The sequence below is a fragment of the Phocoena sinus genome, chromosome 4 (assembly GCF_008692025.1).
Source record: "Phocoena sinus isolate mPhoSin1 chromosome 4, mPhoSin1.pri, whole genome shotgun sequence".
Classification (NCBI taxonomy): domain Eukaryota; kingdom Metazoa; phylum Chordata; class Mammalia; order Artiodactyla; family Phocoenidae; genus Phocoena; species Phocoena sinus.
Genome location: NC_045766.1, coordinates 11102009 through 11119996, shown reverse-complemented (window position 1 = coordinate 11119996; position 17988 = coordinate 11102009). Strand labels below are relative to the sequence as shown.

At 39.4% G+C, this 17988-nt stretch overlaps 1 protein-coding gene across 1 annotated transcript in view; it reads right to left on the bottom strand.

Moving 5' to 3' along the window:
- LOC116753180 (collagen alpha-4(VI) chain-like) overlaps nt 1-17988 on the bottom strand; it is a 58039-nt gene that overhangs the window by 17067 nt on the left and 22984 nt on the right. The window contains 6 exon segments of the mRNA XM_032630704.1: nt 8806-9299; nt 12384-12420; nt 13804-13839; nt 15752-15816; nt 17100-17160; nt 17265-17300. Coding sequence (XP_032486595.1) covers nt 8806-9299; nt 12384-12420; nt 13804-13839; nt 15752-15816; nt 17100-17160; nt 17265-17300 — 729 coding nt within the window.

Sequence of the window (17988 nt, the reverse complement as noted above, 5' to 3'; positions counted from 1 at the left end):
GGACTCTCGACCACTGCGCCACCAGGGAAGCCCTGTTTGTAGATTTTTTGATGATAGCTATTCTGACTGGTGTGAGGTGATACCTCATTGTAGTTTTGACTTGCATTTCTCTAATAATTAGTCATGTTGAGCATCCTTTCATATGTTTGTTGACAATCTGCATATCTTCTTTGGAGAAATGTCTATTTAGGTCTTCTGCCCATTTTTGGATTGGGTTGTTTATTTAATATTGAGGTGCATGAGCTCCATGTATAAATTGGAGATTAATCCTTTGTCAGTTGCTTCATTTGCAAATATTTTCTCCCATTCTGAGGGTTGTCTTTTCATCTTGTTTATGGTTTCCTTTGCTGTGCAAAAGCTTTTGTTTCATTAGATCCCATTTTTATATTTTTGTTTTCATTTACATTCCTCTAGAAAGTGGGTACAAAACGACCTTGCTGTGATTTATGTCATAGAGTGTTCTGCCTATGTTTTCTTCTAAGAGTTTGATAGTGTTTGGCCTTATATTTAGGTCTTTAATTCACTTTGAGTTTATTTTTGTGTATGGTGTTAAGGACTGTTCTACTTTCATTCTTTTACATGCAGCTGTCCAGTTTCCCCAGAACCACTTATTGAAGAGGCTGTCTTTTCTCCACTGTATGTTCTTGCCACCTTTATCAAAGATAAGGTGACCATATGCATGTGGGTTTATCTCTGCGCTTTCTATCCTGTTCCATCGATATATATTTCTGTTTTTGTGCCAGTACCATACTGTCTTGATTACTGTAGCTTTGTAGTATACTCTGAAGTCTGAGAGCCTGATTCTTCCACCTCCATTTTTCATTCTCAAGATTGTTTTGGTTATTTGGGGTCTTTTGTGTTTCCATACAAATTGTGTAATGTTTTGTTCTAGTTCTGTGAAAAATGCCATTGGTAGTTGGATAGGGATTGCATTGAATTTGTAGAGTGCTTTGCGTAGTATAGTCATTTTCACAATGTTGATTTTTCCAGTCCAAGAACATGGTATATCTCTCCCTCTGTTTGTATCATCTTTAATTTCTTTCATTATGGTCTTATAGTTTTCTGCCCACAGGTATTTTGTCTCCTTAGGTAGGTTTATTCCTAGGTATTTTATTCTTTTTGTTGCAATGGTAAATGGGAGTGTTTCCTTAATTTCTCTTTCGGATTGTTCATCATCAGTGTATAGGAATTCAAGAGATTTCTGTGCATTGATTTTGTATCCTGCTACTTTACCAAATACATTGATTACCTCTAGTAGTTTTCTGGTAGCATCTTTAGGAATCTCTATATATAGTATCATGTCATCTGCCAAGAATAATGGTTTTACTTCTTCTTTTCTGATTTGGATTCCTTTTTCTTCTCTGATTGATGTGGTTAAAACTTCCAAAACTATGTTGAATAATAGTCGTGAGAGTGGGCAACCTTGTCTTCTTCCTCATCTTAGTGGAAATGTTTTTCACCAATGAGAACCACATTGGCTTTGGGATTGTCATATATGGCCTTTATTATGTTGAGGTAATTCCCTCTATGCCTATTTTATGGAGAGTTTTTATCATAAAGGGGTGTTGAATTTTGTCAAAAGCTTTTTCTGCATTTATTGAGATTATCATATGGTTTTTAACCTTCAATTTGTTAATATGGTGTATCACATTAATTGTTTTGCCTATATTGAATACTTGCATCCCTGCCATAAACCCCACTTGACTGTGGTGCATGATCCTTTTACTGTGCTGTTGGATTCTGTTTGCTAGTATTTTGTTGAGGATATTTGCATCTCTGTTCATCAGTGATATTGACCTGTAGTTTTCTTTTTTTGTGACATCTTTGTCTGGTTTTGGTATCAGGGTGATGGTGGCCTTATAGAATGAGTTTGGGAGTGTTCTTCCCTCTGCTGTATTTTGGAAGAGTTTGAGAAGGATAGGTGTTAGATCTTCTGTAATTGTTTGGTAGAATTCACCTGTGAAGCCATCTGGTCCTGGGCTTTTGTTGGTTAGAAGATTTTTAATCACAATTTCAATTTCAGTGTTTGTGATTGGTCTGTTCATGTTTTCTATTTCTTCCTGGTTCAGTCTTGGAGGGTTGTGCTTTTCTAAGAATTTGTCCATTTCTTCCAGGTTGTCCATTTTATTGGCATATAGTTGAGAGTTCATGTGGTAAGGGACCCCAGCATGAGAAGAATAAGCTGGCTCTATGATCCCTACTGCACCAGAGAAGGAAATCTCACAGAGTACCTGAAACACAAGCCAAGTGATCTGCTTGAGGCTCAAAGCTTTATTATAGTTTGAATGAGCATTTTTCATGATTCCCTCAACCAACTTTGCTTCTGAATATCGAGTTGTGCTCTGATGAGACTAGTTGGGCACTAAGGACAAGAGTGTAAGGGGAAGGGGCGGGAGAGGATACAGCACAGGGATTTGCATGAACAGCCTCTTTTGTTTAATAGAAAGGTATGTTCTCAAAGGATACAGACAACACTCAAACCTCAGCCCCCAATATTAAAGAATGCCCTGTGGGCCCTGAGCTGGAGAAGCACACAGGGTTCAAGTCAATGCTTGACTGCTTCTGGGCTGAGCTGCCAGAGGCCAGGGAACAATGCTCATTCCTAGGACTGCACTGAGGAGGCTGTTGGCTCAGGCAAATGGGGGAGAGAGGAAGGAGGCAAGTGCTGAGAAGGAAGATTTGCCGTGGACGGAGGAAGGGCTGACCGGACCCTAAAGAGGGAGAGTTAGATACCATCTGGTGTCCAGTTTCAGCTCCTGCCAGATGGCATGGCCCCACCAGGAACGCCATGAAGCTGCTGACTCTTCCTGGACTCCCCAGTGAACACTGGGGGTCAACATTGGAGGGACCAGGGAACCAGACACACGGGAGTGTTGATTCAGGACTGTGTCATTTATAACAAGTCACTTCACCTCAGAGCTTCCCTCACTTTCTCTGGGAAATGTATTATTGTGGTTAACTTGTAGGATTAGTATGAGGATCAGCCCCAAATTCCTCAGACTTTAACATTCATGGAAACCTTCTGGGGATCTTATTAAAAATGCAGAGCCTGATGGATTAGATCAGGGAGAAAGCTTAAGATTTGGCATTTCTCACAAACCTGGGTGAGGCTGATATGCTGCTGGTCCCAGGACCACATTTTGAGGAGTGAGAGGTGAAGATGACAAGGCATGAAAAGCACATAGCATGGTGGCTGGAACTTCATAGGCGCTGTAAATAAATGGAAGCTTTCTGATTTAATATAGAGTTACTGGGAAAATGCACATTCCTGATGACCTTGAGGAGATAGCAATAACCATGGCCTGCATCGCGTATACACAGAAAGTGTCAGACGTCCCTGTGGACACTACTTCCTACAGCTCTCACAGCAAACCTGTGAGTTTATCCCCATTTTACAGGTGACTAAATTGAGGCACCAGTGCCAAATGACATGTCCAGATTACACAATGGACAAAGCCAGAGTTTGAAGCCTCATTGCCTAATTCCTTCCCTCACTACTAATCCTCACTCTAGGGTGGTAACAATCTAATCGAAAACAGCAGCCCACAAGGCCTCAGCAGCGAGTCATCCATGGCCTCTGAAAGGGGTGTCTGGACAACCCAACACTTCCTTCAAAAAAAAAAATGAATGTCCTCCTGCAACTTTTCTGAATTCTAAAATTATGCCAATTTTTAAAAAATTACTCCTCCCCTAATCCCATTGGCCTTCCTCTTAATATTTTCATCTGCTAAAGCTAATTGTTTTTTTCTGCATGATAGAAAGTATTCCATTCTTGGGATTTTTTTTTTTTTAAGAGCAGTACACAGAAATAGAAATAGGGCCAGTTCGTAAGTCTCTCTCATAGTGTTCTTGTATAGATAAAATTAATTAATACGTGGAAAAAGCTTAGAACTTCTCAACTATCTTCTTTTCCTGTTTTTGACTTTGAATTAAAATCTCATTGTGAATGGGGATTCCAGACCTTGAGCAAGTTTTTTAACTTCTCTGGGCCTCAGTTTCATCATCTGAAAAATGGACCCATAATAATAGTTATCTGTTTGAGTTGTTGTAAGGATTAAATGAATCAATAAGTGGGAAGATCTCAGAATAGCATCTGGATCAATAAATGTGAGCTATTTTCCTAGCTATTGTTTCAAAGGAACAAGTGCTAGATTTTTTATAAAGAAAAATGAAATTCGAAATGAGGCAAACAAATTGCATTTTCCCTATAATCCTCCACTTTTTGACCTTAAAAAAGAGGGGCACATTAAGTCTTATGTTTTGAGACATAAGGCAATTAGACAGTTCTTAATGGGATTAGGCAAGAATCGTCCAAATGCTATAATATTGCTTTATTTAGGGCTGAGGTTGGTTCAATGGATGGTTTAAGAAATCTTTCCAATATGCCCCATAACTTCCAAGCATGTTTAAATGGACGAGAAATTAGGCATCTGTTTATACAATCATTTCAAATTGAACAACCATCATTTTTCTAGAAGTATGGGGGTGTTGTTCTGAAAAATAAAATAACATAGAGGTGAAAGACAAAAGCCCCACAGATTGTCAAAGGGAGCCCTCAAGCAGATAATTCAGAAGGAAAATTACAGGACATTCCCACTCTCCTAACTGGATTCCACTAAGGATAAAGCACAGAGTAGGGAAGGTTATGAGATGCAATATGCCCAGTTGTGAAGAAATGAGGATTTGTTGAAAGTCTCTGAGGATGGGGTTATCGTTTTTATGGTTTCTCTCCTTGCCAATGTCACCAGAACTGAGGTCATTCACTACATCTGAGCTGGCAAGTACCATTTAACAACTTTCTAAATTGTTAAATTGAAGGAACAGACTCATCCCGCAGCATCTTGGGGCAAGAATATGTCTAAGAAATGAAGAGAAGAGCAGAAAGAAAGGACAGAACTGAGATGCAAGTACCTTTAAGCTGGCAGTTTCTTCTCACACACTATGTCATTCTTTCACTCTCACCTAAAGCAGCTGAGAGGGCCAGAACATCTTGACAAAGGACCATCCAGATGCTGTCTGCCCATGATCCCCTCTCAGAGAGCAGCACTGATGAACAATGGGGTGGGGTTAATCATAATTGTACCCTGAGTATCACTCTCCAAATGTTAGGGAAATGCCTTTTAAAAAGTAGATAATTACACCTGGATAGGAGCCTTAAATAACATCAAGTTGTGACACTCTCTCCATTTTAGAGCTGAGCAAAATGAGACTCAGAAAGACAAAGAGACTTTTTCTACAGCACCTTGTTATTGATGAAAGAGCCAAAGACAAAAGTTCCATCTCTAATTTAAACTGTTATGTATTTGAAACAAAAGCAAAAATAAACAAATGGGACTACATTAAACTAAAAAGCTTTTGCACAGTGAAGGAAAGAAACCATCAACAAAAAGAAAAGGCAGCCTACTGAATGGGAGAAGATATTTGCAAACCGTATATCCAGTAAGTATAGAAAGAACTCATACAACTCAACATCAAAAAGCAAACAAACAACCCAATTACAAAATGGGCAGAGGAGCTGAATATTTTTCCAAAGACATACAGATGACATTGGATACATGAAAAGATGCTCAACATCACTAACCATCAGGGAAATCAAAACCACAATGAGATATAACCTCATACCTGTCAGAATGTCTATCATCAAAAAGAGAACAAATAGATATGGGAACATATGTATATGTATAACTGATTCACTTTGTTATAAAGCAGAAACTAACACACCATTGTAAAGCAATCATACTCCAATAAAGATGTTAAAAAAAAACCCACAACATTGTAAATCAAATACCCTTGAAAATATTTTTTAAATGCAAAAAATTTTTTTAATTAATTTCATTGTGTGTGTGTACCACAGGTTCAATATATAAATTATGTCAAATTGATTACATTGTTTTTCAAAATAAAGAATTTTTGATAGTTAAAAAAAAAGAGAGAGAACAAATAACAAGTGTTTGTGAGAATGTGGAGAAAAGGGAACCCTCATGCACTGTTGGTGGGAGTGTAAATTGGTGCAGCCACTGTGGAAAACTGTATAGCAGTTCCTCAAAAATTAAAAATAGAACTACCATATGATCCAGCAATTTCACTTCTGGGTATTTACCCAAAGAAAACAAAACACAGATTCAAAAAGATATATGCACACTTATGTTCATGGCAGGATTATTTACAACAGCTACAAAATGGAAGCAACCTAAGTGTCCTTCAATAGATCAATGGGTAAAGAAGATGTTATATATATATATATATATATATATATATATATATATATACACACACACACACACACATAAATATATACATATATAGAGATGTGTGTATACACACACACACAATGGAATATTACTTAGCCACAAAGAGAATGAAGTCTTGCCATTTGTGACAACATGGATGGACCTAAAGGGTATTATGCTAAGTGAAATTAGTCAGAATGGAGAAAGAAAACTACCATATGATTTCACTCATGTGTGGAATCTAAGAAACAAAAAAAATGAACAAACGTAAAACAGAAACAGACTCATAGATACAGAGAACAAACTGGTGGTTGCCAGAGGGAGGAGCGTGGGTGGATGAGAGAAATAGGTGAGGGAGGTTAAGAGTACAAAATTCTGGGCTTCCCTGGTGGCGCAGTGGTTAAGGATCCACCTGCCAATACAGGGTACATGGGTTCGAGCCCTGGTCCGGGAAGATCCCACATGCTGCAGAGCAACTAAGTTCCTGCGCCACAACTACTGAGCCTGTGCTCTAGAGCCTGCGAGCCACAACTACTGAAGCCTGCATGCCTAGAGCCCATGCTCCACAACAAGAGAAGCCACTGCAATGAGAAGCCCGTGCACCACAATGAAGAGTAGCCCCCGCTCACCACAACTAGAGAAAGTCCATGCACAGCAAAGAAGACCCAATGCAGCCAAAAATAAATAAATAAAATAAATAAATTTATAAAAATAAAAAAAGAGGTACAAAATTCCTGTTACAAAATGTATGAGTCACAGCTATAAAATGTACAGTGTGGGGAATATAGTCAATAACTATGTAATATCTTTGTACGGTGACATATCATAACTAGACTTATTATGGTGACCATTTTGTATGTATAAAAATATCAAATCACTATGCTGTACACACCTGAAACTAATAAAATATTATGTCAATTATACTTCAATAAAAATAAAAAAAAATAAAGTGTGACTTGTTTCACCCTGCCTTTACTAATCCACTGAGAGTTGCCACCATCCTCCAACTCATCCCTGTCCAGACACCCCGGGAGGCAAGAGGGATTAACAGGGAACAAGGGACTCACCCTCTGCATCTTAACTTTATTTCTGAAAACTCAAGATATTTTGTCCATCCTTCCCAACAGTTCACAAGCTGTCATGATCTTACCTATTGATCTTAGAAGCATATTCACAGCTGTGTCAACAAAATCTCTCACCTAACACTCGCGCTACACACCCAACCTTCAGAGAAAATTAAATGGTCTAACACAGCTGAATTCCTTAGCTCTTAGGCTGAACCATATGACACTTCCGTTTTTGCAGATCAGAAACGGTTGAATATTGGCAATGGAATGTAGCTCAGTCTGATATTCATCAGCATCCTGAAATCACTTAAAAAGGAAATTGCCTTTCATTCTGATAAATCATCCCAGATGTTCCATGAGAATGTGTTACATGGGTTTCAGTTAGAAAAGTAAAGTCTAGAGAATAGATCAATAAATACATTGTGGTACACATAGAAAACAAACTTATGGTTACCAAAGGGAAAAGGAGAGAGGGATAAATTAGGAGTTTGGGATTAACAGATACATACTGCCATATATAAAATAGGTAACCAACAAAGATCTACTGTATAACACAGGGAACTATATTCAATATCTTGTAATAACCTATAATGGAAAAGAATCTGAAAAAGAGTATATATATATCTGAATCACTGCGCTGTATACCTGAAACTAACACAAAATTGTAAATCAACTATACTTCAATTTTAAAAAATAAAAATAAATTATGGTATATACACACACTAGAATACTTCAGAAAAGCAGTTAAAAAATTACTCATATAAACAACATGGATGAACAAACGAACAGACATTGAGTGAAAGAAGCCAGATATAAAGAGTACATTCTGTAGGATTCACATTGCACCAAGGCTCAGAACAGGTGACGGAAGCCGGAAAGGTCGTACTAGAAAACGTATAGAATGGCAAAAGTATTCAATATCTCGAACCATGTCTAGGTCACAGCGCTTTAAACATATACAAAAATCCATCTAGCTGTATCCTTAAAATCAGTGCCTCTTACCCACTTTGTATATGGATGTGGATTTTATACCCCAAATAAAAAAGAGGAGAGAAAATTACAGTCTGTGGACCCCCATGATACAGGTTAGCCTAGAGTGGTTAAGCACAGGCTGTGAAGGCAGATAAAATTGGTCTGCCCCCAACAGATACTTGATCTTTGATGATATACTTAACCTCTCTCTAAGCCTCAGTATTCTTATCTCTGAAATGGAGATCACAATGACATTTACCTTATACAGTTTGGGGGATAATTCAATAAGACAGTGTTTAAAAGGCACATGGCACAGAGGCTCAAGGATGGCCAGCAGGTACCAGCAGTAGCACTGGTAGCAGAGTCTGTAATGAGACATCCCCCCAACCCCGCACCTGCCCCCTCCCACGCATATACTTCAGTTTCTGGAGAATTCTTCCCCTGACCAGCTCTCACTCCTCACGTGCTCCTTGGCGGAGGAGCAGGAACCAGGCACTAACCCCCAGAACCCGGTGCAGCCGCGGTCCCCCACTTACCAGTAGGGCGTCTGGGAGGTTGTGGTCCTCTGTGAAGGTGATGACCGCAGAGGTGATGTCCAGCGCACTGAGCTCTGGCGTGGCTGTGCTGATGGAACCTGCATCCTGGATCCAGCCCGCCTGGAAGAGCACGGCCACCTTCCTCAGGAGGCGGTCCGCGCGCGCGCGCTTGAATACATGTCTCACCACAAACCTCATGGAGTCCCCAAGGTTCCTGCTGCTAGAGGACCCTGCCAGGGCGAGTCCCCTGACCTCCTGCAGGAGCGCGGGCCTCCCCTTATGGTCGGAGAAGCGAACCACGTAATCTGTTTTGCTGTCGTAGGAGACGATGGCCCCCCGGGCACCCGTGGGGCAGTTACTCCCATTGATTTCCGTCTTCATCAACAGAGGTAGTAAAATGCCTCTCATCCTCTCGAAATCCAACTGGGAGACGTCATTTCACACGTCCAAGACGAAGACCACCTCGGTCGGGAACACTGGGCATTCGGAAACACCTAGACACGTGGATACACAGATTTAGGATTGTCTGTAATGTCTGTAAACGGATGAAGGTTGGGAATAAGAAGAAATGTTATTTACCTGAACAGGCTAGAAGGGAAACGATTTTGGAGAGAAAAGACGTTGTTAGTTGACATAGACGAAGCCACGTTTGCCAGCTTCAGTATGAAAACCATCTCCTCTGAGAAATTCAAGCCTCTCCGAGTTCTGCCTGAGTGTGGCAGAGAGACCTCACCTTGCTCTCCAATATCTGCTCTCCCTTTTTTCCATGGTAACAGAAACCCAGTCTCTGGCTGCGTATATGGCTGCCTGGAACAAAGGGTACATTTCCCAGTGGGGTAGCATCTTACTAAGCTCTGGATAACAGAATTAGAACCATGGGAGGTACAACCTTGAAAAAGTATCCTCCTTTCCTTTACCTGCTGGCTGAAGCTTGATAGACATCTTGGACCATGAGGTGATTTCGGAAACAGTATCCCCACCCCAGTGGCAGTGCAGGAAAATATAAAGAGGCTGCATCCCTAGGCACACATCCCTAGGCACCATGGTGCTCCATCATCCCGGGACTGGCTACCTCCAGGCTGATTTGAGGACTATGTTGGTGTCCCTGCATTTGAGCACTGAGTCACACTGTACTGAACTTAAATCTAATACACTTAGCTACTCAGAAACTATATATACACACACATATGCATACACACATATCTTAAATTCTATATAATAAAATATAGTAATATTCGTAATTAATTATTAATATTATTATTATTAATTATTGTATTGTTGGTTATTAATATGTTTATTAATGTTAGTAATAATATTAATTGTATATTGCATATATTATGTATAAGTGTATATACACAAGCAATATATTTTCATGGAAAATACTAGAAAACAGTATATTAAAATTACCCTTAATTTATCATATATATGTGTATATATGTATATCTACCATTTGTTTTATTTCATTTTATAAGACTTGGAGCTTAGGATATGCTCTATTCTGAATCTTTTTTCACTTTATGATATTCCTTCCATCAGTAAATTTAGAGCAGTATCATCTGGTCTCCTATGATGTCTCATGATTTCTTCTGCCAACATCCCTTTGTGATGAGAATACTTGAACTTGTATCTGTTCATTTCTGTCCAATTACAGCTCCAAATAGGTCTACAATTATGACTTTTGATATGTATTGTCCAATGACTCTTCAGAAAAATTGTGCCAATTGACATGCCTACATTTCTCAACTCTGGATAGGGATTTTTTTTCCTCATCTTAAAAAAATTTCCAATTTGAAACAAAAAAAAATCTTATTGTAATTTGTATTCTTTGACTTCTTGTGAGGTCAAACATTTTTACAGGTTTATTGTATGTTTTTCTTTTCTGAATCCTCCATTCATGTTTTTGGCCCGTTTTCAATCTAAAAGAGTTTTTTACACTTAGGTTTAGCAAATATGAAATATCTGTGTTTGTAGATGAAAATGATTGAGTAGCAGTGATTTTATATATTTCAACATGATAGAGTAAAGAAGCTAGGGCCTTTCCCTGGGTTCATTGCTTATATTGCATATATTTTCCCCATTTTTCTGTTTGTTTTTGACTTTACAGTGCTCCTGAATGTAAAAGAGGTTTAACTTTTAACTCTGAAACTCTTTTCCTTTGTGGTCAAGGTGATGGTATTATTCTTTATGATTTTTAGGAAAAAAAATTCCAGAATCTCCCTGAACAGCAACTGGATGGGAATGGACAGAATATGGGAGAGTCAGCATAATAGTGGTGGGATGATTGTGGAGAAAACCCAAACTAAACAATTTGCCAAGTCAATGTTCACTGCCTATTGCCAGTAAGTGGAGAAATGTGTATATTATAGGATGCAAATATCCTGGAGTACATTGAAGACAAAGAATTACAATCTGGGAATGTGACAAAGCATTACTTAAGATTTGATGATTCACAGTTCCATTTTTAAAACACAAATGTTAATTTTAAAAGACCCATTTCTTACTGAAGGCTCACTGTTGATTCCTCTTGTTTAAATGGATGAAATAAAAGAACAGAGCTTCTCTTTGCCTGTTTTGTGATAAGAAGCACCAAGATGTGCAGGTGTGCAATTATCATTGCATTGCATGAGGTGCCAATTGTAGAGGACTTTTTCTTCACTGGTGAGATGGCATGCCTTTCATCCACTTCATTTCTTTTAATTTAATTTTATTTTACTGAAGTATAGTTGATTTATAATATCGTGTTAGTTTCACGTGTACAGCAAACTGATTAGTTATACACATATATGTATCATACATTCTTTTACAGATTTTTTTCCCTTATAGGTTATTACAAAATATTGAGTATAGTTCCCTGTGCTATACAGTAGGTCCTTGTTGGTTATCTATTTTATGTATAGTAGTATGTATATGTTAATCCCAAACTCCTAATTTGTTCCTCTCCCCTTTCCCTTTTGGTAACCATAAGTTTGTCTTCTATGTCTGTGGGTCTATTTCTGTTTTATAAATAAGTTCATTTGTAACTTTTTTAGATTCCACATACAAGTGATATCATATGAGATTTGTCTTTCTCTATCTGACTTACTTAGCATGATAATCTCTAGGTCCATCCATGTTGCTGCAAATGGCATTATTTCATTTTTTTTTAATGGCTGACTAGTATCCCATTGTGTATATGTACCACATCTCTGTCCATTCATCTGTCGATGGACATTTAGTTTGCTTCCAGGTCTTGGCTATTGTAAATAGTGCTGCAATGAACATTGTGGTGCATGTATCTTTTTAAATTACGGTTTTCTCCAGATGTATGCCCAGGAGAGGGATTGCAGGATTGTATGGTAGCTCTGTTTTTAGTTTTTTGAGGAACCTCCATACTGTTCTCCATATCATCCACTTCACTTCTGAGACCACGTTGGGGAAGATTACTTACCCAGTGGGGACTGAGCTGTATATGTTAAATTATAAGAGCTTCCCATGATGGACCATGGCACCTCCAAACCCCAGGTGACTTATGTTCTCAGTGCATGATCCATTCCCACTTCACACCCCTGGCTCCTTTCTAGCCTTTCCCAACAACTTACAGCAAATTTCATGACCAAAATTGATGATTTCACAAGGCTGTTAGAAAAATGGAGAAAGAAAGGAAAGAGTACTTAATTTGAAGCATATTCCTCCTCACCGTCATGACTTAGAAATGTCGTATGGATGTTATCCCAGCTTATCTGAAGCTTTTTAATCCACAACAGAAAACCTCAAAGTTATTACAACAGATGGAACTTTCCAGAAGTTATATTTCTGGATCCAGTGGATATTTTTAAACTATTTTATATACAATATACTGCCCATACTATTAGAGATAGGTAGATAAGGGGAACGCTTCTTTTTTAAAAAAAAATCTGCCTCACAAAGGAATGGAATCAAATCTGATTTTGAAGAAGTTTAATTCCAGGAATGTCAGCACAGAAGGCAGAAAAATGCCTTAAATTCTTGGATCTCTACCTTAGCGATTTCTGTAACATTTCTTTAGAATGACAGGCAAGATATTCTACCCCCAACACCTCCCCTAGAATTGTTTCATTCCTTTGATCCCTTCCTCTCTGTTCTGTTCTCCCCTTGACCCCATCACTTCCTGCTCCTCAGTTGCCCCACGTCCTTCCCTACCCTCCCCTCAATAGTATTTTTGTACTTGGGTGATGAAAAATCATCATAAGACTGAGATCATTTTCAGGTGTGCCATAAGACACAGTGGCCTGTACTATACTATGTGTTGGCTTATGAATACTTTACAAGCAATTTTTGAACATTACAAAAAGCCTTTCCCCCCCCCCACCTCCACTGGGGTAGTAACCTCAAAGTCTTTCCTTTCATGCCAACTGGTATTTCTCAAAAACATCCAGATTTAAAATATTATTTTACTCTTGAAAATATTTAAAATATTGTTTAAATATTTAAAATATTATTCTACTCCTTTTATTTGATTTGGTTACAACCTACCAGAGTAAAGTCTATAAACTTAAAGTACTAAGAGAACTTACAAGAGGAGAAACTAAAGAATCTTTACAGATTTCTATTTTGTGAAAGTGGAAAGTTTTGTGTTTTAAAATTTACAATTAAAATCTTCACACCAGGGCTTCCCTGGTGGCGCAGTGGTTGAGGGTCTGCCTGCCGATGCAGGGGACACGGGTTCGTGCCCCGGTCCGGGAAGATCCCACATGCTGCAGAGTGGCTGGGCCCATGAGCCGTGGCCGGTGAGCCTGCGCGTCCGGAGCCTGTGCTCCGCAACGGGAGAGGCCACAGCAGTGAGAGGCCCGCGTACCACCAAAAAAAAAAAAACTAAAAAAAAAAAAAAAAAAAAAAAATCTTCACACCAGCAGAAACAACAGATTCTGTAACTATTTCAGATATTGGAATAATCAGATAGAAAATATAAAATAACTACGTTTTGTATGTCTGAAGAAATAAAAGATATCCTTGAAAATATTTTTAAAAATTTTCACCTACCATCATATCTATCACACCTTTGGGGCCCTTGATGCCCTGGAAAGAACAGAAATGGGTTTCACATGCAAGATTCTGGAAGTTCAACACATTATTCTGAAGAGTTGGCAAGAGAGTTTGAGAAAGCTCACCATGCTACAGAGACCTCCTTCTGCCTTGCTCCTGGGCCTGAAGTTCTGTCTGACTCCTTAAGGAAGGAGGTCAGAGTGTCTAGGAGATGTATCCCAGACCTCAGAGTCCAGGGTGCCCAGGGAGATGCTACAGAAAGACTCTTAGGAGACCAGGTTATTTTGAGACTAAGCTACAGATTTTTTTGGTTTTTTGTTTTTTGGGTTTGTTTTTTTTAATTAATTAATTTTTTTATTTTATTTTTGGCTGTGTTGGGTCTTCGTTGCTGCACACAGGCTTTCTCTAGTTGCAGCGAGCGGGAGATAATCTTCATTGCACTGCGCAGGCTTCTCATTGCGGTGGCTTCTCTTGTTGCGGAGCACAGACTCTAGGCGCATGGACTTCAGTAGTTGTGGCTTGCAGGCTCTAGAGCACAAGCTCAGTAGTTGTGGCACATGGGCTTAGTTGCTCTACAGCATGTGGGATCTTCCTGGACCAGGACTCAAACCAGTGTCCCCTGCATTGGCAGGCGGATTCTTTTTAATTTTTTTATAGTTGTGTGTGAACTTTTTTTTAAATTTATTTATCTTATTTATTTATTATTTTTGGCTGTATTATTTTTGGCTGCATTGGGTCTTCATTGCTGCACACAGGCTTTCTCTAGTTGCAACGAGAGGGGGCTACTCTTCGCTGTGGTGCCGGGGTTTCTCATTGTGGTGGCTTCTCTTGTTGTGGAGCACAGACTCTAGGTGCACAGGCTTCAGTAGTTGTGGCTCGCGAGCTCTAGAGTGCAGGGTCAGTAGTTGTGGCACACGGGCTTAGTTGCTCCACAGCATGTGGGATCTTCCTGCACCAGAGCTCGAATCCATGTACCCTGAATTGGCAGGCAGATTCTCAACCACTGTGCCACCAAGGAAGCCCCAAGCCACAGTTTAGGATCAAATTCAGGAAAAGGCCATTCAAGATCCCAGGACCACTTATAGGCAGTTCTAAAGTGGACCCCTGTCCTCCCCTACCTCTTCTCCTCAGGCCTCCCACCACCGCCCTATCTATTCCCTAGCATTACACAAGTCTTCCCTGGAGCCCTTCACAACAGATCCGCCTGACTCCAGCCACTCTGGGAGTCTGGAGAACCTCGTGCTTATTTGTACTCTACGAGGCAGTCATTTGTGACTTCCTGCAGCTCACTATAATCTCCTCAGCCTTTGTTTCTTTATCTGTAAAATGGGCATGGTGGTCCTTCTTCTTTTAAGATTTTTGTGCATCTCTCCAGCAAACCCTAAACTGCAGTGAAACCACCTGGTTCAACCCGCAGCTGACTCACTGCACCTTCCTTCACGGATGATGGCCTCATCTCTTAAGACAGGCATGGGGCAAAACGACAACCACCTCTAGTCTTTCCTTTCATACCAAATGACCTTCCAAGGAATTTTACAAATATCTGTGGGCTCGCAACATTGTCAGTGTGGATAAGATTATATAAATGTCAGATTTTGTTAGGATTTCTTTCTGGTTTTTGCAGAAATGTTGCCGCTCATCTTGTTTACACTGATAAACGCACTTTCCAGTGAGCTTTACGTATTGTTTTATGTTTTTAGACAGATCCATGAATCTGCAGCCACTCCATATCTTCCCCATGTTCAAGTCAAAATATCTATATTTAATAAATACTATACTGTGTAAGAACTTGAAGCTAATGTCCTCCAAAGTGAATTTGGCACATTCCCTATATAGCTCCTCCTGTGCATTTTAAATGTTTGTTTCTTCTTAGAGATGTCTCATCAAATCCTTATTCAATTTTACACAAAGGTTGAAAATAAAAGAAAGGAGAAATCCATGTTACCACTGGTCCTGGAGGGCCTGGGTCACCTGGAGTTCCAACGAATCCAGGAAATCCAGCATTACCCCAAAAATGACCAAACCAAAGGGATAAGCTTCCCCCTTGAACACGACTTGATTAAAACCAATAGACCCACCTTGAGATTCCAAATTGTCATTATATCTGAGTCTAATGAGTCTGCTATGGACCAGTTAGTTCATGAACCGTCATCAGTAGAGTGAGACATGGAGACTGGGCGGTGGGGGGGATGGGGAGGTCTTTGTGGGAACCATCTAAGTCCCCCCCATACATACCTAACCCCAGCCAACATGTGTAAATTCACACAAACACTTAAAGTATGTCTTGATATTCAGCTGAGGCTCCAGGTCATATAATTAAATGAATGCAGGAAATGTGTATTGAAGGTCAGGCATCAGGAGAAAGGAATCTTCTGGTCTTCAGTGTCTCAGAAAAGGTCTATGCTGACCATGGACTCACTGCTTATCTGACAGGGATTTGAACTGACACAGCATTATCTGCGTATAATTGACACTTTATCTTTTTTTAATTTTAAAACAAGAGAGAGAAGTTTAGCTGAGCAGGGTAATATTAGCCAGTAGCAAGCCAAGTTAGACATAGTTCAAATTTTCCTTTATGTCCTTGCCAGTTTATGAAAATACCAGTTATGGGGTGCCCAGACAATATACATTCTCTTTCCGTTCCTCTCTTCTACATTGAACACTAGTCCATGTTCTTTTCCCAGAAGGCCTTGCCCTCTAATGTATATCAACTAAATACTACCAAGTTGTTAGGTATCCACAGGGTTACTCTTTCCAAAAAGAGATGGTAGTGATTGTGGCTCTTCAATACTGAATCTTCTGAACCTGAAGGAATGGGTTTTATTGGTAGACTCTATAAAGCACAGAGAAAAACTTGACTCCAAGTCCACCAAGATGGCAGCCACATTCTTGAGAGTTTAGTCCTAGAATAGCTAAGAGAAAGTAAAAGCTTGGAAGAATCTTAAAGAAACAGTAATATTTGCCCTGCAGCTAAACCAATACTTTTTCAAATGATGTCTAGATTTACCAAAGACAGAAGTGTCTCCAAACTTGTTCTTTAAAAGGTTGATATTACATAACTGAAACTCCAACTTGAATTTTCTGTTGTTATGGTTTGGTGAGCTGCATTTGCATTCAGAAGATAAATGATAATGGGACTAAGTGGGGAGTGACCAGGAAGGTGTAGAATATTCTGACGAGCACATGGGCTTCCTGCTAAGAAGTCCATTAACCCAGTGGAAGTATAGTCCTGTGAGTAGACTGTCATGATGTGGGCCTCTATAGATCTGGGGAAATTCCTTTGGTTCTTACCCTCTTCCCTCTGATTCCCTTTGCCCCCTTCTCTCCTTGGTGGCCCAGGTCACCATCTTCTCCCTTAATAGAATCAAAAGTAGAACGATGAGTGTAAAGAAAAATAAGTACAAATAAATGACACATGCTGCATACCAGATGTCAGGCCCTAAAAGATATCTTCTTACTTGTGCGCCAGGGTAGCCAGGAAATCCAGGTTCCCCCTAGTTTCAGAAATGAGATAAGGTCTTGTTTAGTGTCATGTGATTAAGTCTTTCTTTGGCATTCCTTGGGGGAAAAAGAAGATACTATAATTTTGAGAAAACAAACTCAAAACAGGTGCCAGAAAAAACAACTATCGCAAAGGCTGTTATCTTAAGCTACTCCCAAGTGGCCGTATTTTATTTCTATAATTCAATACAAAGCAACATGCAAGTGATTTTTACAAATTCTTCCTCCCTTCTTGATATATTGTGTAATAAAACTTTCTTCTTGTGCATTTTTATTTATCTATCAGTTTAAATAACCAGAGATATGATCCAATTGAAACCAAGGGAAGGGCCACCAAATTGACTGCTAGGAAGCAGATGATCATTGCCAGACCAAAGACATACTACCAAGCAAGTATTCATTCAAGAAGTATTTATTTAGCACCTACTGTGTGCCAGGCATGTCTCTAGGTGTTGGGAATTCCATGGTGAACAGAACAAAGACCCTGCTGTCAAGGAACTTACCTGCTAGTGAGAAAGAGATGTAAAGTCTGCCAGGGTAAGATCAATGCTATTCCAGAAAAAGGATTAAGAAATAAAGAATGTAAGGGTGAGGGGTTAGCTATTTTATATAAGGGGGTCAGGCAAAACCATTTTGTAAAGGTAGCATTTGGGTAAAGACCAGCCTGAATTCAGGAAGCAA